The sequence below is a fragment of the Pelophylax lessonae genome (assembly GCF_965119305.1).
Source record: "Pelophylax lessonae genome assembly, chromosome: 1".
Taxonomy (NCBI): Eukaryota; Metazoa; Chordata; class Amphibia; order Anura; family Ranidae; genus Pelophylax; species Pelophylax lessonae.
In genome coordinates, this window is record NC_138768.1 from 368,588,378 (window position 1) to 368,614,736 (window position 26,359).

General features: G+C 45.5%; 1 protein-coding gene across 1 annotated transcript in view; it reads left to right on the top strand.

Moving 5' to 3' along the window:
- Positions 1–1,952: 1,952 nt before the first annotated feature.
- The window catches only part of ABHD17B (abhydrolase domain containing 17B, depalmitoylase), a gene marked incomplete at its 5' end in the record, with an annotated part of 32,881 nt that continues 8,474 nt past the window's right edge, over positions 1,953–26,359 (top strand). Inside the window, 2 exons of the mRNA XM_082270494.1 lie at positions 1,953–2,419; positions 23,126–23,305. Coding sequence (XP_082126620.1) covers positions 1,953–2,419; positions 23,126–23,305 — 647 coding nt within the window. The remainder of the gene's footprint in view (positions 2,420–23,125; positions 23,306–26,359) is intronic.

The following is a 26,359-nucleotide window of genomic DNA, read 5'->3' on the forward strand; positions in this document are numbered from 1 at the left end:
ACTTGCTGGAAGAATTTAGTCTGTCCTCCCACTATGACCACTGCTTGGGCTCTGTGTTATACTTACTATGTGAGTTTTATATTCTGTATTCTGCAAAAACAAAAACCTGGTTGATCCTGCTTCTCTCCATCTCCACGTTCAAGAAGTTCATGTTCCCCCAACTCTGGTTTTTTGCAGAGCAGTGTTGGCAGCTCTGCACATGCTCAGTTTTCAGTGATTTTTCTATGCTGAGCATTTCTTCCCTATCACATCTGAGCAGCCCATGTGACTAAAGAGAGACACGTGGGTGTATACACAGTGGTAAATGACAGCCTTCCTTCTCTTCCATGCCCACTAACCAGCTAAACACAATGGGGGTAGGATATTACATGAAGATTGATGGAGGCTTCACCTCCCTCCTTGTTCTAAAGCCTAGGCTGAGACATCTGTGATTGTCAGAAATCCACCTACACCGTGTTATTTCCACAAAATAATAGATTTTATTTCAAATACAAATTTGTATAACAATTTAAAACACTTTTTTTTTTATATAATTTATTTATACTCTGTATTCCAAAGGCTTTTAATTTATTTATTTTTTTGGCACGTTATCAGCAGCAGAGGACTAGAAGTTCCTCCTGCCGGTTTCCCTGCAGACATGCTGGGAAAGATCTGGGTCATCTTAACAGTAGTATATCAATTTGAAAAAAGGTACTTAGATGAGAATTAAAAAAAAAAAAAAAAGGTAATTACTGTGCCATCATCCATATACAGAAAGCGAAGGGGCAATGTAAATTAAACAGTGTGTGTTTAGAATCACTTTAAACTCTTTTGCCACATTTCCCATTTGCTACTTCTCAACAAGATTTATTAAAACAATAGAAGGGATGAGCAGGCCATAAAAAAAGTAAGATGGTGCAAAATAAAAGTATTGTAATCTAGTCAATCGAATAGTTTTCTTTCTTTGGATTGAGTGAGCACACTAAGGAAAACCAAGTGTGTGCTGAGTTCATGGGGACCAAATGGGCATATATATATATATATATATATATATATATATATATATATATATATATAGACAGAGATATATATATATATAGACAGATATATATATATATAGACAGATATATATATATATATATATATATATATATATATATATATATATATATATATATATATATATATATATATATATATATATATATATATATATATATATATATATATATATATATAATATATATATAAATATATAGATATATATAGATATATATATATAGATATATATAGATATATATATAGATATATATAGATATATATAGATATATATATAGATATATATAGATATATATATAGATAGATATATATAGATATATATATAGATAGATATATATATATATATATATAGATATATACACATACATATATATGTATGTGAGTATGTATGTGTGTGTGTGTGTGTGTGTGTGTGTATAGAGATATATATATATATATATATATATATATATATATATATATATATATATATATATATATTGATATATTGTGTGTGTGAAGTCCTCTGCTCTCACGCATTAGCCAGCATTTCAGCATTTTCCACAATTTTATATCTCCGTGAACTGAATCGCACCGTGCAGTAGATATAAAATGGTTATGGAGTTTAATAAAGAACACAAGTCTGAAGAGAGCTGTGAATTTCTGCTGTGCTGGAATAGTTATTTTTCCATTACATGGTTCCATTCCCTGCCACCAGTGCAAGGAAGGTCAGAGTTTTTCCTGGCCACTGGGGACTAGTAAATTCCTCTCAAAATAAACCATCTGCTTGTTTGTGCAGCAAATTTTTCTTGATAAATGTAGAATAGTAATTTGATAAGCACCTTTCCTGTAAGAATTGTGAATGAAATAAAGCCAATATTCATGGATTTTATCAAAGCACTAATTTATTGTGTTTTCTATTCCCAGAAACCACCATGAATAATCTTTCATTCAGCGAGCTGTGCTGCCTCTTTTGCTGCCCACCATGTCCAGGGAAAATCGCCTCCAAACTTGCCTTCTTACCTCCTGATCCAACTTACACTCTTATATGTGATGAGAGTGGAAGCCGCTGGACTCTTCATTTGACGGAACGAGCGGACTGGCAATATTCTGCCCGGGAAAAAGACGCTATAGAGTGTTTCATGACTAGAACCAGCCGTGGAAACCGCATTGCCTGCATGTTTGTACGCTGCTCTCCCAATGCTAAGTACACACTTCTGTTTTCTCATGGAAATGCTGTAGATTTGGGTCAGATGAGCAGCTTTTATATAGGACTTGGCTCTCGTATTAATTGTAACATATTCTCCTACGATTATTCTGGATATGGGTCCAGCTCTGGGAAACCTTCGGAGAAGAATTTATATGCTGATATTGATGCTGCTTGGATTGCTCTAAGAACAAGGTCAGTGATTCTGTTATGAATATACAGTTTTTTGGCTGTAGAGGAAGTTGTTTTAAAGGCAATTTTTTTTCTTTATCATTTTTTTTTTTTTTGATGGATTAGATTAACCAATCAAAAAATAATAAAACAAGTTTTTATTTCTGTCTATGCCCCCTTTGTGTAGATTTGCTTTTCCATTTGTACTGGTGACCACAGGAAAAAGTTGTAGAAATTCAATCTTTTAGAGTTGTCCTCAACCAGAGGTAAGAGAAAATCTTTCAATGGGGACAGCTGTCCCTCACTTTGGGGGATTTCCTCTAACTTCTTGTTGCGTCTCGTCCCAAGTTGCACATGCCCCAAAAAGAAATGACATGACTGAGCTTTTAACTCTTCCTTACTTTGGGGATACAAAAATGTTGTTTAATTACAGACAAAACATAAAGCAGAACTCCCCACCCCAAAATTGGCAAGTCCTTCTCCCCTCCACTTCTGCCACATTTTGGCATGTCATTTTTTATTTTTTTGGGTGGGTGGGGGCAGGTTCTTAGTTTTTTGACAGGGTCCCGCTTGGATCACCTAGGCAAGTTCTCCTCTCCCACTCCCTCCCCACGGTCTTCTGTGATTCATCCCAAGTCCCAAAAGGCTGAGAGACCATTCACTAAGCACAAAGTGGCTCCTGCATGTGCAGGGGGCAGCTTACTGTGAAGCCACATAGCTGGCTGTCTAGTTAGGATACCTGGCACTGTGAACCCGAAGCCTAGTAAAGAACTAGCCTGGGTTAGAATGGCGCTGGATCCCTGGACAGGTAAGTGCCCTTTTATTAAAAGTCAGCAGCTACAGGATTTAACTTTTTTTTTTTTTTTTTTTTTTTTTTTTTTTTTTTTTTTTTTTCCAATGAACCTCCTTTTTAAAGTTTTTGGGGATTTTTTTTTTGTTTGTTTTTTTTTTTCCTTGCGTTATTTTATTTTTTTTTTTCCACTCCCTTTCAGTTGCACTAAGGGTCCTTTCACACGGCTGCTCCGTGTGAAAGGTCCGCTGCGGGACTTTTTTTTTTTTTCCACGGAGCGGATGACATTTCTGTCATCCGCTCCGTGTGCCCGCATATCATCCCATCCGTTTGCGGATGATATGCGGACATAATGTAAGTATATGGCACTGCGGATGACACCGCTGACATCCGATTTTCCTTCCTTTCCGTTTTTTACACGGAAGGAAAAATGGGGTTCTGTTCCATTCGTAAAAACGGAACAGAACTGAAAGGAGGAAAATCGGATGTCAGCGGATGGTATTCCGCTGACACCCGCAGTGCCATTCACTTACATTATGTCCGCAAATCATCCGCAAACGGATGGGATGATTTGCGGACACACGGAGCGGCCGTGTGAAAGGACCCTATTGGATACCATGATGGGAAGTAGAAATCTCTCAAAGGAGACTTATTGTGGGGAGATTCCTCTCACATACTCTCCCATACTGAATCCAAAACTAAAACGCGCACGGATAACTTCTTCTCTAACTACTTCACATAATTTAAAAGCTTTAGCCCTGGTTCACACTTATGCGGATCAGTTGCGATCTGAAAAGCATAGGTTCGCATATTATGTGAAAAAAAAAAAGCATTATTTCAAGTGAAGGCTGTTCAGATATATGCGGTGCGAATTTGGTCCAGTTAAAAAAAGGGTCCTGTGCAAATTTTAGCTCCTTGGACTTCTGTGGGACTGGGTTGAAATCGCAGTCCAGTTTTCACATCGTATATATTTGTTTTTTTTTCCCTATATTTTATCGAAAATAAAATTTGCAGATGTGACCAATCCCCTCACAAATTCACACTAAATTTGCATTGAAACCGCATGTGCTAAGCAGAATTCATGCGAATTCGCAAAATATACCGCTTTAAATTTGCACTGCATCAGTGTGAACCAGGGCTTGAGGCCTGTGTCACCTGCATCAATTTAAACTCTGAGGTCATTCAGATTTCATCGACGGGTGCAGTTGACCTTTTTTTTAAGTTCTGCATTTGACCTACTTAAAGTAATTTTTAGATCTGTAGATTTTTATGGGGATGCAAAACCTGTTTGATACAAAGAAAAGCCCACCAACGCAGGCCCTTATCTTGTTCTTCTTTTATCATGTAAGTACTGTTGATTATTCCAGCACTAAACATCAAAAGAAGTTGAATTATGAGGTTTAACGCTACAGCATCTTACTGAAAGGGATGTGTGTTTTAGTGGACGGACCCTTTAAAATCTATCCTTCAGCCAAAATGTAAAAATAAAAAAATAATCATGCAAGGAGGAAATGGTGTACTGCTCCAGGTTTTTCCCACTCTATAGCAGTTCGTTGGTCATCTTGCAGTTTCATTGTGCAAACTGATCCTACATATGTATTTCAGTAAGGAGGCAAAGTCGGCATTGGCTTTTCAGGAGGGCTCTGTGTAGCATTCAACATTTTCCGAAACCTAGATCCTAACTAGATCCAGTGTCTAGCTGTGTAAACCAAAACTGGAAAAAACTGTGTGCACTGTCCTGCATATGAGCCATATTTTATGCAACATTTAAATGTTTTTGCTAACATTTACACGTGACCATGAGCACTATGGGCTGCCGTTGCTGCTGAGGACGGGTATGTAAGTATCAACGACGTGTAGCCAGCAGTACCGCTGACACTGATTACATATTAATGTTCTACGTCTCACTCTGAATGAGTCATTGGTACACTAGTGCTTGTGCAGAATGACCTTCACCTTCCGTCATACCAAATCGTCCAAGGTCATGTGACTATTGCTTTCAAAGCTTCCATGAGGCAGACTGAATAAAAATGTTCATGCAGGGCTGAAGCTACAGTTGTCCTTTAAAGTGTTCATCCATAGCTAAGGTATTCTGAGAGGTAGTCATAGTCTAGTTTATTTCCTGCATTAGTCAAGACGTTTTCCACTTCCTGGGAATGCTAAATGGGTCAGGTAGTGCATGTCCTTGCATGACAGGTTCAGATTTACATAATGTTGGGTAGGCCTGGTATCTTCAATCTAAAAGTATTCATCATTGTGGATTTTCTAACTTATGGGATGTGTGACATCTTGGGCACTCCTTAACCACTTAAGCCCCGGAGGATTTGGCTGCTAAAGGACCAGGGTTTTTTTTGCGATTTTTTTACTGCGTGACTTTAACGGACAATTGCGCGGTCGTGCGACGCTGTACCTAAACGAATTTGACGTCCTTTTTTTCCCACAAACAGAGCTTTCTTTTGGTGGTATTTGATCACCTGTGCGATTTTTTTTTTTTTTTTTTTTTTTTTTTTTTTTTTTTTTTTCGGTACTGCGACATTGCGGCGGACAGATCGGACCCTTGACTGACATTTTTGACACTTTTGGGGGTACCAGTGACATTACTGCAGTAATCAGTGCTATACATATGCACTGTTACTGCAAAAATGACACTGGCAGGGAAGGGGTTAACTTTATTGGACAGGGAGGGGTTAAGTGTGTCCTAGGGGCGTGATTCTAACTGTGCAGGGACATTCCTATTGGTTTAAAAGCAAAGATCAACCGTTCTACATAGTAGAACGGTCAGATCTTCACTTTTACACAGGGAGAACTGACAGGCAGCTTGTTTACACAAGCCGCTCCGCCTTTCTCCCTTCACAGGAGCGATCGCAGTGTGACTGGCGGACATCGAGTCCGCCGGTCACACGCACTGACTTGTCTGTGAACGAGCCGCGGCAGGCGCGCGCCTCGGCGGGCGCGCGCCCGCCCGCGATAGGCTCGCAAGTCAGTGACAGGCGAGGGACGTACCGATACGTCACTCTGCCTGGCCGGGGCTGACCGCCGCAGTATATAGTCGTGCGGCGGTCGGCAACCGGTTAAAGTGCAACTTTCACTCTCCTAATCAACATTGACTATTTTTAATCCTAATGCTGCTAGCCTTCGTAAATAGAAAATATTTAATTTTACTTGTTTTTTAAACTTTTTTTTTTTTTATATTACATTACTTCAATTTCCATGCCCAAGCAAAATATGTCAGTTACATCCCAGGAGTAGTCAGCAGGGGAGACGTTTTTCTCAGCTAAGCACACCATTTTGCTTGCATTCTTGAGCTTAGGACAGACTGATTCCAGGAGGAAAATGCTACATAAATCATTTGCACTTACTCAAGATGGCTGCGGCCAGAAATGTTAGGGGGGTGTTTTCAAAATGATTTTTCGACAGAATAAAGCATGGAGACATGGATGGATGGGTCAATTTACTTTGAATATTTTTAAAAATGAATGAAATGGTGTTTTTGGTTTGTGGTGCTCCGATGCAGTGAAGATCCAATTTAAGAAATGTTTTAACTGCGTCCTGCCCGCGTCATTGTAACATGATGGCCAGGTGGAAAAACCTATTGTTCTGGGAGGACATCATATGATGTCCTTGTGAGAACAGGCCACACTCCAGGAACGATCTGTCACCCACTGTGTCCACCAGATGCTTACCTTCGTATTCCAATGTGTCGGTCATCAGCGTTTCCTCCGCATTCCCCTGGTGCATTATCAATTCATGGCATTACCCTTTGGTCTCGCCTCAGCTCCTCGTGTATTCACAAGTGTTGGCATTGTAACGGCAGTGGGGGATTGTGGTACTGGGTACCTTTTTTTTATAGAAGCACCTTTCACTTCAATTACAGCTGCAAGTCTTTTTGGGTATGTCTCTACCAGCTTTGCACTTCTAGAGAAGGACATTTTTGCCCATTCATTTTTGCAAAGTAGCTCAAGCTTTGTCAGATTGGATGGAAAGCGTCTGAACAGCAATTTTCAAGTCTAGCCACATATTCTCAATTGGATTTTGGATTTGGCCATTCTAACACATGAATAAGCTTTTATCTAATCCATTCCATTGTAGCTCTGGCTGTATTTTTGGGGTTGCTATCCTGCTGAAAGGTGAACCTCTGCCTCAGTCTCAAGTCTTTTGCAAACTCTAAGGGCTCTTTCACACAGCCCGTCCGTCGGACGGACTCAGTTTATCTCAGCAGGGGATCGATCCGCCGATCCCCCCGCTGAACAGGATGACAGCTGTTCTCCGCACTGTGTGCGGAGACACAGCTGTCAGTTCCCCATACATCTCTATGGGGGAATCGGATGGGAACGGACCGTAGGTCCGTTCTCATCTGATCCGATCCGTTGGACGGATGGAAAATAGGGTTTCCATCCTTCCAGATTTGACGGATCGGATGTCAGTCGACATGTCTCCGTTGACATCCAGTGCCCCATAGGGATGCATGGGGGTACCGTTCAGATCCGCCAAAAAAATGGACAGGCGGATCTGAACGGTCCACCTGTGTGAAAGAGCCCTAACAGGTTTTCTTCTAAGATTGCCCTGTATTTGGCTCCATCCTTCTTCCCATCAACTCTGAACAGCTTCCCTGTCCCTGCTAAAGAAAAGCATCCCCACCACATAATGCTGCCACCACCATGTTTCACGGTGGAGATGGTGTGTTCAAGGTGATGTGCAGTGTTTAGTTTTCCGGCCACCACATGGTTTCTTGCAAACGGGACATTTTATGACTGTCGTTCAACAATGGTTTTCTTCTTGCCACGCTTCCATAAAGGCCGAATTTCTGGAGTGCACGACTAATAGTTGTCCTGTGGACAGATTCTCCCACCTGAGCTGTGGATCTCTGCAGCTCCTTCAGAGTTACCAAGGGCCTCTTGGCTGCTTCTCTGGTAAATGCTCTTATTGCCCGTCCTGTCCGTTTTTAGGTGGATGGCCATGTCTTGGTAGGTTTGCGGCTGTGCCATACACTTCCATTTTCAGATGGATTGAACAGTGCTCCGTGAGATGTTCAAGGCTTGGAATATTTTTAAATCACCTAACCCTGCTTTGAAACTTCTCCACAACTTTATCGCTGACCTGTCTGTTGTGTTCCTTGGCCTTCATGATGCTATGATGCCGTTTGTTCACTAACTTTCTCTAACAAACCTCTGAGGGCTTCACAGAACAGCTGTATTTATACTGAGATTAAATTACACAGGTGGACTCTGCTAATTAGGTGACTTCTGAAGGCAATTGGTTCCACTAGATTTTAGATAGGGGTATCAGAGTAAAGGGGGCTGAATACAAATGCACACCACACTTTTCTGGAAATGTATTTGGAAAACCATTTGATATTCCTTCCACTTGACAATTATGTGCCACTTTCTGTTGGTCTATCACATAAAATCCCAATAAAATAGGTTTACGTTTTTGGTTGTAACATGACAAAATGTGGAAAATGTCGAGGTATGAATACAAGACACTGTATGCTATAGTGATCCTAAACGCTGCTGTGACTTCTGTTTGCATTGTGTGGTGTACTGTGTTTAACAAAAATAGTTCGGGTTTGACTTTCTGTGCTTTAGGGCATGGTGCGTTCCGATTTTAAAATAAGCAGGTTGCCTTGACACAACGAACAGAAACTTGTGCATGTGTTATGGTGTAAGTGAGCCCTAAAGGTAGTTTCACTGTACTGCACCGGTTCACAAAATGCTTAAAATGGCAAATGCTGTGTAAAAGAGAAATCTGGGTCACAAGTCATTGTAATCGCATGTATAAATGCCTTGTAGGGCAGGAAGCCTATGAATACCAGGTGTCCTCTCTAGAGTGTAATCATATTGTTCCTCCTGTTTGTGTGCACATGTACGCTTTCACGGAAGTGACTCAGTGTATAGGGAAGTATTAAGTGCTGACTCAGTATTTATATTCATTGTGGTGTACATAATAGCGCTGCCATGATGCATAGATTCGAGATGATTATTTCTGATTATTTCGCAGATTATTTCTCCACCAGCAATTTATGTAACTTCAAGTACTTGTGAAACGATCAAACAGTATATTTTGCCTGTTAGATTAAGCATTTCAGCTCTCATACCTTTTTATATCCTTTATAGACCAGAGCATTTTTTTTTTGTGTGCGTTTCCACTATTGACCTGTTATTTCAACATTTGTCATTATTTTACCACTTGGCGACTGCAATAAGTTTATATATACTTTGCGCCTTGCAAGTGATTTCCTTGGTTTATGACCTGAAGATATCAGTCATAACCCCAGTACCGTTTTTTTTTTTTTTTTCCAGCAGATGGTCGGCTTTTTGATGAATCCGGTCTGGGCTGGTTTCCTCCTGCTAACATTCTTTGATGGACTCTATGGCCTTGGAGGACCAGAGCGACATCCCTTCCTGTTCAGGCTAGAATGAAAAAAATATGTATTTTTTTTTTTTTCTCTTTCGTTAATTGGCACACAGCTCCTTAGGATTCTTGACCATTGGATTATACTGCCCCCTACAGGAGAAGGACGAGGCAGAAAAAGCACTCAACTACGCCTATGGGCAGTCCCAGGGGGTATACTACCCCTCTCTGCTATAGGTACTTTTTTTACCTAGTCCGGAGTAAGGACCTAGTACCTTGCTGGGATCCTTGGTCCTGGCAAATTTTTATCTTTTTAAATACCTTTTTTCTCTTTCGTTCATTGACTGACACAGCTCCTGATCTTAACCGCTGGGTTATACTGCCCCTTACAGGAGTAGGACACTGCCTAGTCAGGAGTAAGGACCTAGTTCCTTGCTGGGATCTCTGGTCCTGGCAATTTTTTTTTTTTTTTTTTTTTTATTGTAGATAGCAATTTTTCTGTGGGTTTTTTTTTTTTTTTTTTTCTTTCTTCCCTGTGAGATCTACAATCAACTGGCAGACTAGGCGATGGGCTGGATAATCTAGATCCAGTGGTAGCCCCAGTCTGGCAGCGAGCGCGTGCAGACCTCAGCTCCGGACTAGATCAGCCGCGACATAGCCCCACCGGACAGGGGCTAGCCTGTAAGTTAAACGCCTCGCGAGGTTGCATACAACTGGGTCTCGGCCCGAGTCAGTGTTCCTCCTGGCTGACAGCCCCCTATTTGGATGGCGAGGGGTTCTGCCTGGAACGGTGCCCATCTGGTTCCTGGTATGGTGAGTAGCTGTGTCCCCCCCCCCCTCCCCCTGGAAGGTTTTGGGGTGGAATGGGCCTCTCCATGGGAGGGTCGGACCCTTGGGTTCCCCATCTTCCAGTTAGGTGTCCCTCCTATTCTACCCCCCTCTACTTATGCTGGAGCTGTGTGCGTGTTCTGGTCCACCTCCTGGGGTGGAGGCAGGACGCTATGCTGGTGGGGGGGTTGTACCTACTGGGGGCTCCTGCCAGGGCCCCCAGTCTTGCCTTGGCCTGTCCTTGAGGCCTAGGGTTCCCTCCTGGGAGCCTTGTGGTGCCGCCATTTTGCTGTAGCCATTGTGCTCAATGCACAGGGGCTAGGTTTGTGTAGTCCGGCGGCCATTTTGCGGTTTGCTATTAAAAATAGCGGCGGCCATGACTGTTGAGCCCTGTGGCGGCGATTTTGGCAGTGGGAGCCCCTCCTCATCCCCTGGTGCCTACTCCTGGATCTTTTCACTTCCTGATCGCCCCACGTGGATTGCAGATTATCCTGGTGGCTGCAGGTGCCGGTTTCTGCTGGGAGGTGAGTCTGGTGGGGTCCCCTCCCTCTCTGCTGAGGATCTCTTGGTGCTTTGTGCCTGGTGATCGGGTATCAAGCTTCTGCCAAGATTTCTACGCAGGATCAAGGCAGAAGGGATTCCAGTTATCTTGGTGGCTCTGGACTTGCCTAGCCGGGCTTGGTACGCCGATCTGGTGTGGCTGGTTGTCGAAGGTTCCTTGGAAGCTTCCTTTCAGGGAGGATCAGCTGTACAACAGACCGATCTTCCATACTGCTTTACAGTCGCTGGCTTTGGCGACTTGGCCGATCGCCAGGTGCTGATATATGTTTGTCTGCGTCGGTGATTCCAACACTGTTAAAAGCTAGCAAATCTGGGGGCGTGGCCTGGCGCGACATGCTGTAGGCAGTGAGTAGCGGGAGCTCCGTCGGCTGAATATCCTCCGCATCATATCCTGAACCCCCACAGCAGCAAACGACACCCTGTCTTGCATCGGGAAACTGCGGGCACCTGCAGGACATGTCTCCGCCGAAAAAACTCTTGGATGCGGCCGCAAAACTTGAAAAATTCCGCCGCCAAACCGGCGAGGCCTCTATCCAAGATGGCACCGATCCGAGCGCAGAATCAGGGGCTGCAGTGGGAGGAGACATGACGGCAGTGCTTGATGCCATCTCCGCATGCCAAGCCACCCTAACCTCCAAAATTGACGAAGCGAAGGTGGACATATCACTCATCCATCAAGATATGAAGAGGGTCATGGAGACAGAGCGCAGAATAAGTGATATGGAAGACTCCCTGCCTCCCTTACAACACTCCATGGACAGGCTGCAGCAGCAGGTTGCACTTAATATGCAGAAACAGGACGACATGAAGAATCGCATTCGACGCTGCAACCTGCCCTTTATTGGTCTCTCTGAAGGCACAGATCCCACCACCTACCTTGAACAGCTCCTGATCCGCACCTACGGTAGGGAGTCCTTCTCTCCCACGCTTGTGGTGGAGCGTGCCCATAGGTTGTCGGGGCGCTTCCAAGAACATTTATCGCAAAATTCCTGAATTTCCGTGACCGAGATGCCATCTTACGGTTGGCGAGGGAGAAGGGAAATATCCCCATGGGCAACAGTAGAGTGGCCATTTTTCCGGATTTTTCGGCTGAGGTCCAGCAGAGGCGCAAGGGCTTTACTGAGGCCAAACGTAGGCTCTGGATCAATCACCTTAAATATGCTATGATGTACCCCCCCAGACTGCGCGTAGGAGAGGACCGTGTACATTTCTTTGATGATCCTGGAGCGCTGATTGCCTGGTTGGAGCATCTTGAGGCCCGTGAATGGACCTGCCTTTGGTGACCTTCGTTGCTGTTGCATCTGCGGTTGCCATTCCAGATGAGTACTGTGTCCTGACGACCTTGCTGTTTCTCCCTCTTGTCAGTGCCTTTCCCCTCTCCTGCTGCCCTCTCCGCACTGCACTGCTCTTCCCTTTCCCTAGTCCACCATTATCCTGCTGACATGTTGATGGAACTGTACGCTGTTGGACCACGGACCTTTTTTACTTCATACTACGGCCCCTCCCTTTTTTTTTCCCATTTTTTTTTTTTCTTTCCATTCCGCATACCCCTGGCCTGCTGTGGGGACACACCTAAACTGGACCCGACTGAGGCCAGCGATGTGTTTCGCACATGACATGTCGCCCAGCGATTTATCGCCCCCGACACCTGCTTGGGTCAGGTGTATGGTCCCTGTGCTGTTTTTGTTCCCCCTTTTTTCTTTTTCTTCAATCCTGGATTTTTTTCCACCTGTTTTTTGCTTAGGGCCTGCCGTGCTGACCCCCCCCTATTTTTTTTTTTTTTTTTTTTTTTAAGCCCAATAGGGCTACTGTATACATTTATACTGTGGCCCTTTCTCCCTCCCTTTCAGTTTTGGACCACAGGGACTGTTTTTCAGGGTTTTTGGGGAACCTATGCCCGCACAAGTTGGGGTTGGTGCAGGGCGGGGGTGGGGGGATGTTGTTTTTGGAACTGTGCATCATCTTTTTTATTTTTTTTAATGCAAATGATATATTTGGTACTGCTGCTATGTTTTGTTTTTATGGGTCATGGTACTATGTTGAGTTTTCGGCCCCTCTGCTCCTGTGTTTGTGATCTAACATGTGTTGGGCTGCGACCCGAGAGTCCAATGTTATCCGTGTTTTATTTGACTCCCCATTCTCAATGGCGGCTTTAAAGTTTGATTTGGAATGCCCGTGGCCTCCGGGAGCGGGTTAAATGCTCTGCAGCCTTTGCCAACCTTAAAAAACAAGCGGATGTACTTGTTCTGGTTGAAACCCACCTTGATGGCCGCTTACACCTTGCGCTCAAGCGCCCCTAGATTGGCTGGGTGTATCATTCAGCGTATACCTCCCATTCCAGGGGAGTAGCGATATTGGTGGCTAAGTCTGTTCACTTTCGCCTCCTGGACTCTCGGACTCTCGGGTCGGTTTATATTCCTACATGTATTGCCCTGGTTGATACTGGCTTTCTATGTCCCCCCCCCCCCCCCTTTCTCTATGTCTTTGGTCACTGAGGGATTATCCTACATGTCTCACAATCCGGCGGTTCCGGCCATCTGGTTGGGAGACTTCAATAATGTATTGAATCCTAGTTTGGATAGATTAGACTGGTCCTCGGGTGTCAGAACCGCCCTCTTCCACCAGGTTTGCCCGCCTGCTGGACAGCGTAGGCCTGGTGGATTCGTGGCGTACCCTTTACCCGCACCAGCAGGTTTATTCCTGCTTTTCATCTACATAGCACTCCATGTCCCGAATAGATTATCTGGGACTCTGCTCCCTAGATTGAAGGCCACAGGCTTCTCCCCTAGATCCTTATCGGACCACAGCCCCTACTGGGTGACGATTGGTGTTGAATATGATAGACCGCCCCTGGCGTGGCGCCTCCATCCAATTTGGTTGTCTCTGTTGCCTGCGGACTTGTCCCTGGATGTACACTGGGGACAGTTCTTTCAGGACAATGAGGGCACCGCATCCCCCCTGGCAGTCTGGGAGGCTTACAAACTCCATGTTCGATCCCACCTGCAATCCCAAATCAAGCGGTATAAAGCGAGCTCGGCGGAGGCATACCATCGGGCAGTGGCTGAACTTCAGTCGGCCGAGACGGAATTTCTGGGTGACCCCTCCCCTTTTAATGCCTCACGTTTCCAGATGTTGACGAGGGGGGTCGCTCAGATTGAGCATGAACAGGCCAAATCCCGGCTTCAAAAGCAGAAGGTATATGAATTGGGAGAGCGGGCTGGGAAATTGTTGGCATACTTGGTCTACTGCGAGGATAGACCCCCAGTTGTCATTACCCTTCAGACTGAGACTGGAGACACTGTGACTGACCTTCAGGTAGTGACGGAGCGGTTCCGCACATTCTTTAGTAACCTCTATACGTCCCAGGCGCCCACAGACCTTACTGACATGCACACGCTGTTGGACCGGGTGCAGTTCCCCAGACTTACGGAGAAACAGATGGCACTCTTGGAGGCGCCGCTCACGGAGGAAGAGATTGCAGAGGCAATGTCAAGGTTGCCTAGGTCCAATTCCCCGGGTACCGATGGACTCCCAATTGAATTCTATGCCCACCACTCGGAGACTCTCATGCCCAGCCTGCTGACACTATTTAACTCCATTTTTGAGGAATCCATGTTGCCTGCTTCAATGCGAGAGGCTTTGATTGTGCTGATCCCTAAACCGGGTAAAGACCCCCCACCTCCCGGAATCCTATCGTCTTATTTCCCTTTTGCAAGTAGACGTCAATCTTAGCCAAAGTCCTCTCTATCCGCCTTAACCAAGTAATACTCTCCCTAATACATGAGGACCAGTCAGGCTTCATGCCGGGGAAAAATACCTCGTTCACCCTCCGCAGGTTATTTATGAATCTTCAGGCTCGGCATGCGAACCCTGGTAACAGAGTGGTGGTGATGCTGGACACGGCCAAGGCATTTGACTCCGTTGAGTGGCCTTTCCTCTGGGAGTGCCTGGGTCGATTTGGGTTTGGGCCCCAGCTTTATAAAATGGGTCAAATTGTTGTACAGTGCTCCGGTGGCCAGGGTTCTGGCCAATGGCAGGACCTCTGCGGAGTTCCCCCCTTACCAGGGGGACGAGACAGGGTTGCCCTCTCTCCCCCTTGCGCTATGCTCTGGTGGCTGAACCTCTGGCGATAGCCATCCAGAGTAATTCTGATATTCATGGATTGTCTGGGCCCCTTTACTGAAAAAAATGAGCATGTATGTGGATGATACCCTACTGTATCTTGCAGACCCTGACGGCTTGTTGTCCACGGCCTTATCCCTTATAAAACAGTTTGGCATGTTTTCGGGTCTTCAAATTAACTGGGATAAATCCCAGATTCTTCCCATAGATCACTCCCTCCCCTCTCACCCCCTGTCCGTTTCAACTCTGCAGCGGGTACCTCGGATTAAATATCTGGGAGTCTTAGCTACCTCCAACCCCTGTGAGTATATTTCGGACAATATCCAACCCCTATACGCTTTAATTAAATCTAAAACTCCGATTTGGGCTAGGTTGCCATTGGGTGTCATGGGCAGGGTCAACCTTATTAAAATGGTCCTCCTCCCCAAAATATTGTACATCCTTTGGCATTCCCCGATTTACCTTCCCTCGCGGATCTTTAAACCGATGTAATCCTTGCTCAAGGCGTTTGTCTGCGGACAGAGCCGGCACAAACTCTCCTGGCGTAAACTCAAAAGTCATTCTAATCTAGGGGGGGTGGCATTACCAGACTTCAACCTTTATTATCTAGCCGCCCAGTTGTTGCAATTATTCCATCTGGATAAAACCGACAGGTTGCGCTTTCTTCTGCTACTGTGCCCCTGGGTGGTCCCACCCTTCCGGTGACCCACTGACGGTTATCCTCAGGGGAGTGAGAGGCAACGAAGATACGGGTAGCCCCGACTCTCTGCTTTACCAGTATAGCAGGGTGTGGGAGGTGGTCATGGATAGACTGAAATACCTGGTCTTGCATGCCCTTACCCCCCTGTGGCATAACGTGGCTTTGGCCGAGTTTCGCTCTCTGACGGACTCTGGACAGTGGAGTGGAAGGGGAATATTTTACCTCTCGCAATATCATACAGGGGACAGCCCTGGGCACATTTGCGGACCTGAGTTCAACCCACTCCCTACCGCCCCACATGCTGCTTTGATATCATCAGGTCAGGCATGCTTTCCGAACTCAGTTTCAGCCCGAACTTTCTCCCATGGAGACTCTCTCTATCCTTGAGGTTATCAAGTGCACGGACCCACAACACCTTATCTCTATTCTTTACGCTGAATTGCATACGCCCTCCTCTACTGTTCTTGCTTACGCCGTTAAAACCACCTGGGTGAATGATGTGGGGGACATGGACGACGAAGACTGGGATGACGCTCTTGAAGCGTGAAGAAGGGTGTCCCCCAAGCTCTCTGACCATCTTACACAGTTATTCATACTACACAGGACATGCCTAACTCCCCTGGGCTTGTAGAGATACAGACCAGAGGTCTCCCCAGACTGCCCTATGTGCCACATGACTGTAGGCACTTTTTTCACCTGCTCTGGAGCTGCCCCATTGTCCAGGGTTACTGGAAACAAGTGGTTGCCTTTCTGCATGACAAGATGGGATCCCCCGTGCAGCTTGACCCTAAACAGTGTCTCCTGGGGGTTTACCCGGATGGAGACATGGACAAATCCCTTACCACCTTTTTGCAAACCACACTGTTCCTAGCTAGAAAAATGATTGCCAGGAGATGGATGCCGGAGCGCTCGCCTGAGCTAAGTGGTTGGCAGAGGTTAATTGCATCTTACCATACCACAGGTTTATGTATAAGCACAGGGGAAATTCCATAAAATCTGGGATCGCTGGTTGCAGAGATCTGACACTTGCAGTTAATATCTGTCATGATTCTCTTTGGACTTCCATGGCTGCCCCTTTGCACTATTTGTGATGCCCACATGTACTATATTGTCGATAGTATTGATTGTACACATTGCTTCTTGCAACAATTTTTGTGTATGCACAGTCCTTGAAATTGTTGTTGTAATGCTCCAGTTTTTTTTTTTTCAATAAACTCAAAAAAAAAAAAAGCTAGCAAATCTACTTCTAGGAAGATCTACCATCGTACGTGGAAGTCGTACATTGGGTGGTGTGAGTCTCTTGGAGTTCCTCCTTGCTCTATCTCAGTGGCTCAGATCTTAACCTTCCTTCAACGGGGGGTTGAGCAGAAACTTGCTTTTGAGTACCATCAAGGGTCAGGTGTCAGCCTTAGCGGTTTTCTTTCAACGGCCCTTGGCCACATACTCCCTGGTGCGTACTTTTTCATCAGGGAGTTAGGCACTTTTCCCTTCCAATGCGATCTCCGTTGCCACCTTGGGACCTCAATTTGGTGCTCTGTCCTTTTTAGAAGCCTCCTTTTGAGAACCTTCAGGAGATTCCTCCTGCTTACTGTCCCAGAAGCTGGCCTTCTTGGTGGCTATCACCTCTGCACACAGGGTGTCGGAATTGGTGGCATTCTGTCGTTCACCTTACTTGGTGGTTCAGAGATAAGGTGGTTCTTTGCCTCTGTCTGGTGTTCCTTCCTCAGATTGTCTCTGATTTTCATTTGAATGAAGACATTGTGTTGCCTTCCCTGTGCCCCAGGCCAACACTTCCAAAGGTAATTGCTTTGCATGCGGTCCGGGCAATAAGGGTGTACCTGGCAGCTACAGAGTCTTTTAGGAAGTCAGACTCACTATTTGTGCTTACGGATGGACCTCGGAAATGGTTGTCTGCTTCATCAGCGACCATTTCCAGATGGATCAGACAGACTGATTCCGGCCTATTCCATCAAGGGTCAGGTTCCTCTCACTGTCAAGGTGCACTCTACTTGGGCACTCAGTGCCTCCTGGGCCTTCCGTCATCAGGCATCAGTGACACAGGTTTGCAAGGCGGCCACCTGGTCGTCGGTGCACACTTTCACAAAGTTCTATCAAGTGGATGTGTTGGCATCTGTGGATGCTTTCTTTGGCCGCATGGTTTTGCAGGCCCCTGTTTTGAGAGCACCTGGTCTTTGTGTGTGTGTGTGTGAATGTGTGTGTGTGTGTGTGTTTTTTGTTTTTTGTTTCTTTCAGGCGAGCTCTGGTTGTTTTGGTTGAGCTCCTGTTTACCTGGTTGGCTATAGTTAGCCTTGGGAGTTTCTTTTTCGCTGTTGCCACCCTTCATGTTCAACACTGCTTTGGGACGTCCCAATGGTTTAGATCGGGAGCTGTGTCCATCAATGTACAAAGAGGAAAAATTGAATTTTTGACTTACCATAAAATCCATTTCTCTGATGTTCATTGACGGACACAGCACCCACCCCACTGTGTGGAGTTGTAGTTCTCTGACACTCTATATAACAAAACAGTGTACCTATAGCAGAGAGAGGGAGTGTACACCCTGGGACTGCCCATAGGCGTAGCCAGACGTTTTTCTGCCTGGTGTCCTACTACTGTAGGGGGCAGTATAACCCAATGGTTAAGAATCCTGAGGAGCGGTGTCCCTCAATGAACACCGAGAAATGAATTTTAGGGGTTAGTCAAAAATCAGATTTTTCTTTTAATTAATAAAAAAAAATAAAAATAAAAAAAAATATCTATTCCAAAAAATAGCATTTGTAAAACCGCTGTGGGAATACCGTGTGACAAAGTTGTAACGAATGCCATTTATTCCATCCTGTCTCTGCTATATAAAAATGTATAATGTTTGGGGGTTATAAGTAGACATTGACTGATTTATTTATTTTTTTCAGGGCCGATACCGTTTTGTCCGGCCACCCTTCAGACCCATAGCCAATATTAGATGCCGATGATATTCTGCACATTTAAAGTTTGTTTTTTTTTTCTTTTTCTTTCGACCCCAAACCTTCCTCTGCACTTAAAAGCATTCAAAACGCCAAGTTTGGCTTTCTTGAATGCAGTTTTTTTTTTTTTTAAATCTGGCTCCAGTACCTACAAGTGACGTCATGGCATTGTTTCCGGGTGTTTACATTGAAGAGCTGGTCACAGCCGAATATGGCTTTGTTCGGGTCTTTGGCCAGCAGGCAGACCCAGGCAAGCCACGGAAGGCAGCTGGTGGGGGGGGGGGCCTATCCCGTACAAATTCTTGTAATGGAGTGGCTGCTCAGCCGCATCAGTTGTCATTACAATAAATCCGACCGTTGGCTCTACTCAACGGTACCGGAGTGATGCCTCCTAGCTGCAGGCATCACTCCGGTACAACCACTTGAATAAATATCGTCAAGTTTGTGGCTGATACTTTAAAAAAAAAAAGTGAATATCGGCCCCACCGATAATTGGTCGATCCCTAGTTATAAGTAATTTTTTTTAGCAAAAAATACTGATTTAAACTTGTAAACAAAAAGTGCCAGGATAAGCTTGGACGGCAAGTGGTTAAGATAACAAATCCAGACTAGTACAAACTAGGCCTTTGGCAATATATTCTTGCAAAAACTATTTTCTATGTAGCCTATAGAGAAGGGTCTCTCAGCCCTTTTACTTTGGAGAAACCTGTAGCAAAAAGTTTGAGATCTAGGGGAACCCCTGAAATAATGGCCATTCACAGCTCACAGAATTATTAAGATCAGCAAGCCATTGAAATAACAGCAATTCTTTTTTGGAAATGGCATTAAATAATTATTAAAACTTGCTTATTTATGTGAAGCTTGTGCTTTTTTTTTTTTCAGATGCTTTAGGATAAGCAATGTACAGGAGGGCAGAATACATTACATGAGGTTGGTGGCAGGGCAAAGTAAAGGGAGGCAGCAGGGCACCTTACATGGGAGGGAGAAGCAGCCAAGCACAGTAAGGAGAGGCAGCATTATACTGTACAGTAGCAATGGTTTTGTTCTCATGCAGAGCTGCTCCAGGAAGTTGCCTGTTATGTTAGTGTGCTGTTCCCTGACCCCCCCCCCCTATTTTGTAGGTCATGTCACAAAGGAGCACCTGGGATGGACAGACTGGGAGGCGGTGCAGGTGGGCAACAACGGGCTGCCTGCAACTGCAGGAACTGAAACGCACCTTTCCAATAGTATGTGTTGCAGTAACGTGGATTAGGTGCTTGATAAGCATGTTGTGATACCATTCCTTTAGAATGGCAGTGCAGCCTTGATGCACATGTTACAGAGCATCACCATGCATTGTATATCATTGTAGTTTTGTAGCTATTCTAGAGAGAGCCAAATCATCCGAGTCATGTGCCAAGCAAATTTATTTCTACACAATAACCATAGGTGCTTGCTTGTCACCATTCACAGAACTCCTTGCCTTTTTAATACAGGGTGGAGTTCATGATGTCACTACTAGATTGTAGGCTCTCAGGAGCAGGGCCCTCCTAACTCTCCTGTATTGAATTGTAAAAGAACTGTACTGTCACCCTCTTTTAATGTAAAGCTCTGCATAAACTGTTGGCGCTATATAAATCCTGTATAATAATGATTTCACTGCCCTTTTTCTCCGCCTCGTCTATTCGGAGAATGCCTAGTAACGGCGACTACCGAGGTGATTTCCAGCTTCCCCACCTGTTCATCAGGTATGAGACATGCATTTGCTTGCATTGTGCCAAGCTTAAAGATATACAGCTCAGTCACCTCTGTCCTCGGCCTGTGATTGGACAGTGAGGCTCCATTCACACCTGGGCGTTTTTTTCTAGTTTTCTTTGCAGGTGTTTGGAGGCAGGCATTGACCTCTAACACAATCTGTAATTCTCTAACCTCTAACAAAGCCTGTAATCTGCCAAAAAAGAAGCTCATGTACTTTTGTGAGCTTCAGGCGATGAAACGCTCATATGTGAATAAATTTGATCCCACAATGTTCCGACATCAGAAGGGGGCGTGAAGATCAATGCCAGGGGGCTTTGCCTTGCACTGGGTTAAAGGTAAGCGTAACGCCAATTAGAGCATTTTGATGGGGCGACACCTCTGGACCCTTTTACATTACACAGTGCATTGCAGAGTGTGCAAGGTTCAGGAGTGCGTTGCACGGGGTGCAGGGTTCAGGAATTAGTTAAATTTAGCACACTTGGCTTAAAATCTTTATTAGCCGCATACAGAAGCAGAGGGAAGAATGGCGACATCAGATGCAACATAAATGAGTGCAGCCGAGCAGAACATGCAGCATTGTAACATTTTATCCAACACAGCCAGGGATTGGTGAGCAAGCTGAGGGCAGCCGAAATAAGAGTGAGTGGAGCTGTCAAATCGAAGCACTGATATCGGGGATGGGCGGTGACGATATTCTTGGCTCCGCCCATTTGTTCCATGCATAGACAAACAGCCGGCATCAGCAGTGTGTATACGTTGCTGGTCAGGGAGGAAGGTGCAGGGGGCGGGACCAAATGTAACTACTGTATGTGTACCAACAGCGCTGTATAATTCAGGTGTATTATACACCGCTGTGGATGCACATACAGTAGTTACAGCTGGTCCCGCCCCCTGCCACCTTCCTCCCCAGCCAGTGGCTGTTTGTCTATGAATGGGACAAAGGGGCTGAGACCCACATCGGCCCTGCCCATCCCAACATCAATGCTTCCTTTTTGACAGCTCCACTCACTCTCATTGCGGCCACTGCTGACTTGCCCACCAATCACTGGATGCAGGATAAATGTTATATTGCTGAGGTATTTAGCCCTGAGTTCCCAGCCAGCCCCAGGCCTTGGGATTCACAGCTAATGATTTTAAATAAGCATTCAGAGATCCGCAGCTTTTTGGGGGCCCACCCCCCCCCCTGCTCATGGCACTTGTAGTTCTACAACATCTGGAGGGCCACAGTTTGCATATCCTTGATGTTGTAAACCAACAGTATACTGAAGCTTAACCAGTTGACCTCCGGAAAATGCACTATAATTGTATTGTAAAGGCAGAAGGTTTTTTTTTTTAATCTTAATGCGTTCTATGCATTAAGATAAGCTTTATGTGTGTAGCAGCTCAGTCCCCATAACACTTACCTTTGGTCTCCCTCTGTCAAGTGATGTCCACGAGTATCTCAGACCACCAAGATTCTCCTTCCTAGGTGGCTGAGACACAGCAGTGGGGCCTTTGGCTCCCGCTGCTGTCAATCAAAGTCAGCTAGCTAATCTGGGGATAAAGGGGGCCATGTCGGGCTCTGTGTCTGAATGGACACAGTGAGCTGTGACTCAGCTTGGGTGCCCCATAGCAAGCTGCTTGCTGTTGGGGCACTCAACAGGTGGGAGGGGCCAGGATCACAGAAGATTGACCCGAGAAGTGGAGGATCTGGGCTGCTCTATGCAAATCCACGGCAACAGAGCAGATAAGTGTAACATGTTTGTTATTTTTTATAGGAGAAAAAACATAACTTTACAATCACTTTAACTGACAATTGCACAGTCATGCAACGCTGTACATAAATGAAATGTACACACACACAAATAGAGCTTCCTTTTGGTGGTATAAACTATATTCTTTACTTTGTTATAAAACATATTAAAAAATAAATAAATTAATTAAGTCAAGTTTCTTTATTGATTTAGGCCAATATGTATTCTGCATATTTTTGGTAAAAAAGCAACAAACCAATAATTGCAAAAGTTATATCGTCTACAAGCGTGTGTGTGCAACAGGTGCACTAGGGACTTATAGCGGGACTGCGAGATTGTGGCAAACAGTCTGACAATCTGTGGGAACCAGTGACACTAATACAGTGATTAGTGCTGAACCTATGCACTATTGCTGTACTAATGACACTGGCTAGGAAGTTGTTAAATGTGTACCTAGCCAATGGTTTTCAGGCAAACCAAATCCACCACATCCCGACCAAGCTTCGTTATAGTGGTGACTAAGGCCAATAGGGCTAAAACACGTTAGATGTTTATAGTGGTTTTAACCTGATGTCTTAATACAGTATTCTTGAAGTTGGAAGATTCTACCATGGTGCTGGCTTTTTTTGGATACATACATTTTAAAAGGGTGGCTCACTGTCTTTTCATGCGTGTGTATAGTTTGCATCCTGAGCTGTGCAATTCCCATGCTTATAACAGGTGGTAAGGAGACAGGAAACTTCTAATGCTCCACCAGCTTCAGTATTTTAAATTCTGAAGATCTGAGCAGGGAGGCCAGGCTGCTTGTATGCACTTCATTGCTTTATTTGCAATTTCGACTGAAATGTTTCCTAATAATTTGTGATTTTATTTATAGTGCTCTTTACAGCATTATTTCAAAGCTTCTAGCAGAATGAAATACAACTTTTAATCTGTTCTTTTTAGGTATGGTATACGCCCAGAGCATGTGATCATCTACGGCCAGAGTATAGGAACTGTCCCGTCTGTGGATCTGGCTGCTCGATATGAAAGTGCTGCTGTGATTCTTCATTCTCCCCTTACCTCTGGGATGAGGGTTGCTTTTCCTGATACCAAGAAAACCTACTGTTTTGATGCATTCCCTAAGTGAGTAATTTGTTTGTGATCCATTTTAACCTTCCTCCTGATGGACGTTCTGCCAGGGCAAATGTGACCTCCAGTCTTATTTTATAGAGTACATTTACTATTTCTGCCTATCTCTGTTAACCTAACGTCATTTTACTCTTTCTTTCATTCAGTGAAGACTGTGCTTTTCTTGGTGGGAGTTTGCAGAGTATTTGGGACATAATAATAAAACTTTGCAACATTCATCAATGATCCTTACAATTTTATTAAATCAGCAGGGTCACTTATAATGAAGTAGTTACATCAAGGTGCACTCCAAATAGTTAAAACACCCCATGTTTTCATAAGGTAAAAGCCTTTGATATCCTGGACTTCAGTCTTTTACTTTACATATGCATTGTTACCTGTGAATAATTTTTTTTTTTTTTTATTTGTGCATGGGCACCATAGCCAAGACCACACTCTTTTTGCTAATTTCCAAAAAGTTTCCATTCGTAAGGCTATATACTAATGTGCTAGTATGCACTGCATAGAAAGACTTACCATAAAACAAAACCCTCCAGGGGCGTGCTGTCGCTGCTGCAGATGCTTCCAATTTCACCCAGTCTTTCTTCCGGATTTGGAGTCTCGGAGCATCTGGCCAAGCCGCGATGACATCCCTCCCACGGCACACAGCTCTGAAGGAACGAAACAGGAATGCCGTTCCTTCAGAGCCCATACACTGATGATGTCACCAGCTGCTGCTTGCAAGGATATCTCCCAAACTGTTCACGCTTAGGAGTTATTCATTTTACCTACAGGTAAGCTTTATTATAAGCCTACCTATAGGTAAAAATAACATTCCTGGGTGGTACTAAGCACACACTGTTAGTTACATTGGCCCTTCTATTTCTGTATGTGGATGATGGCACTGTAATTTAAAAAAAAAAATACATTGAAATACCTTTTTCCGAAATTGATATACAGCTGTCACATTACCCAAATCTTTTCCAGCCTGTCTACAGAGAAATAAACATAAGCAGGATGACCTGGTATTGGAGTCGCAGCTTTGCCTCTAGGCACACTGCACCCCCATTCCGATGGTGCGGTGGTCTGCCCGGAGCGATGCCCACCCGGTTCCATAGTGTAGGAAGTAGTGTCCCCCCCCCTCTCCCCTGGTGGTCTTTTGGGTAGGACATGTGCCCCTCTCTGGGACGGTCGGACGGACCCCCTGGGTTTCCCTCCCTTGCCCCCCTCAACAGTCTCTGGGTTTTTCGGCCCCCCTCCCTTAGTGCGGTTGTGAGCTGGCTTTGCCACATGCTCCTTTAGAGGTTGGCTTTAGTTGCTGCTGGCCGAGCTGCTAATGCTGACTGGGTTTTTCCTGGGGCGCAACGGGGGGGTTGATCAGGGTTCCCTGCCATCCTGGGGGTTGGCTTACCATTCGCGGGTACGTGCCTCACGCTGCCAGATCCGGCCATAAAATTTAGGCCGCCTCTTTGCGGCCTACTCGTCGAAACCTATGTGAGGCGACCCCATGTGATGGCTGAAGCAACTGCCTCCCGTGTGGACATCTGCCTTCCCCCTCCGCTGCCCTGGATGGTCGGATCTGCTAAGGCTCACGTCCTGGAGGCGGGGCGCCCTCAAAACTAAGGCCGCGGCTGAGTTGGGTGCCACCGTTTGGGAGCAGCCTCAGTTGGGTCTATACGAAGCCCCCCAACTCTCCCCTTGGAAATCTGCTGAACTGAGGATCCATGCTATTCACGGCTGCGCCCCCACAAGAATTTAGGCCGGTTTGCGGCCCGCTGAGCCATACGGTCAGCTTGACACCTCCCTTGAACCTTGTGGCTCTTAATTTTTAGTGACAGTCTTGTCGCCATTATTGTGTGAACGAGGGTACTCGGCCTGCGCATCCGTGTCAAGGCGGGCGGCCCACCTTTAAGGGGGGCTATGTTTTATGTCCTCTATGGTGGGTTTTTAAGGCAACCCCCACCCCCCACCTTTTCTTTTGCGGGGTCTCATAGGTGGTCTGCCACATGTTTACTGTGGCCGGTTCAGTCCTTAGGCCAGTGTTCACCATAGCATTGGTGTCCCAGACTTTAACGAAGTGGGCAAAGCTTTTGCACCAGGATCTGGAGGGAACAGCTTCCCCCTGCCCTTGCGGAGCTGGCGGACCAGTTGGCTCAGGGGCTGCAGTTTGTGATGCCTCTCTGGATGCAGCTCCCTTAGGTTCTAGGCTGTCCATGACAGCAGTGGTCCTTCGGTGCATGATATGAATGGATGATATCATTAAGGGTCTTACAAGGGGGCAAGAGTACTCTTCATCCACAGGCTGCTAGGGACAAGGAGTCTCGTCGCAGTGGTGGGCCCTTTTTTTTTTTTTTCTTAGCTCATATGCAGCCTTTTCGTCTCTCAGGATCTCAAGACAAAGGATCTAAGTCTGTCAGGACCTCCTCCAGGGGTTCCAAGAGGACCTGGTCTGGTAAGCCGAGAGTGGGATCTTCCAGAGCTGCAGACTAGCCCTCTTCTGCCTAAAGGGGCGCCCTCACCCAGGTCTGAGGTGGTGGGGGACGTCTTTGCTTCTTTCCGGACCCATGGACCTCCCTGATTTAAGACAAGGGGGGGTCCACAAGCTGATTCGGTCCGGCTACAAGATCGAGTTTCGGTCTTATCCTCTGATTTTTCTTTCCTTCCAACCTTTCTCTTCAGGGCGGTGCAAGACTTTCTACAACAAGGGGTGATTGTTCCAAAATCTGAACTTTTTTAAGGTTTGTAGTCAAACCGGTTTACAGTTCGCAGGAAGGAAGGCATGGTATGTCCAATCCTGGACCTCAGGGCTTTGAACCACTTTGTGCAGGTACAGAAGTTGCAGATGGAGTCCATTCGTGTAGTAGTTGCTAGGGCTGCACGATATTGGGGAAAAAAATCACATTGCGATATTTTTTCCCCAACGTTATATATTGCGATATTACCCATCTCTTCCGGGTGTACATGGTACAGTCGCCTCCCCCTCCGTATTTGGTACCTTCTTGGCAGCCTCGGCCCACGTGCGCTCCCTCCGCCTCTTCTGTTTGTCCCTCATGATCAGGCTGTGAAGTC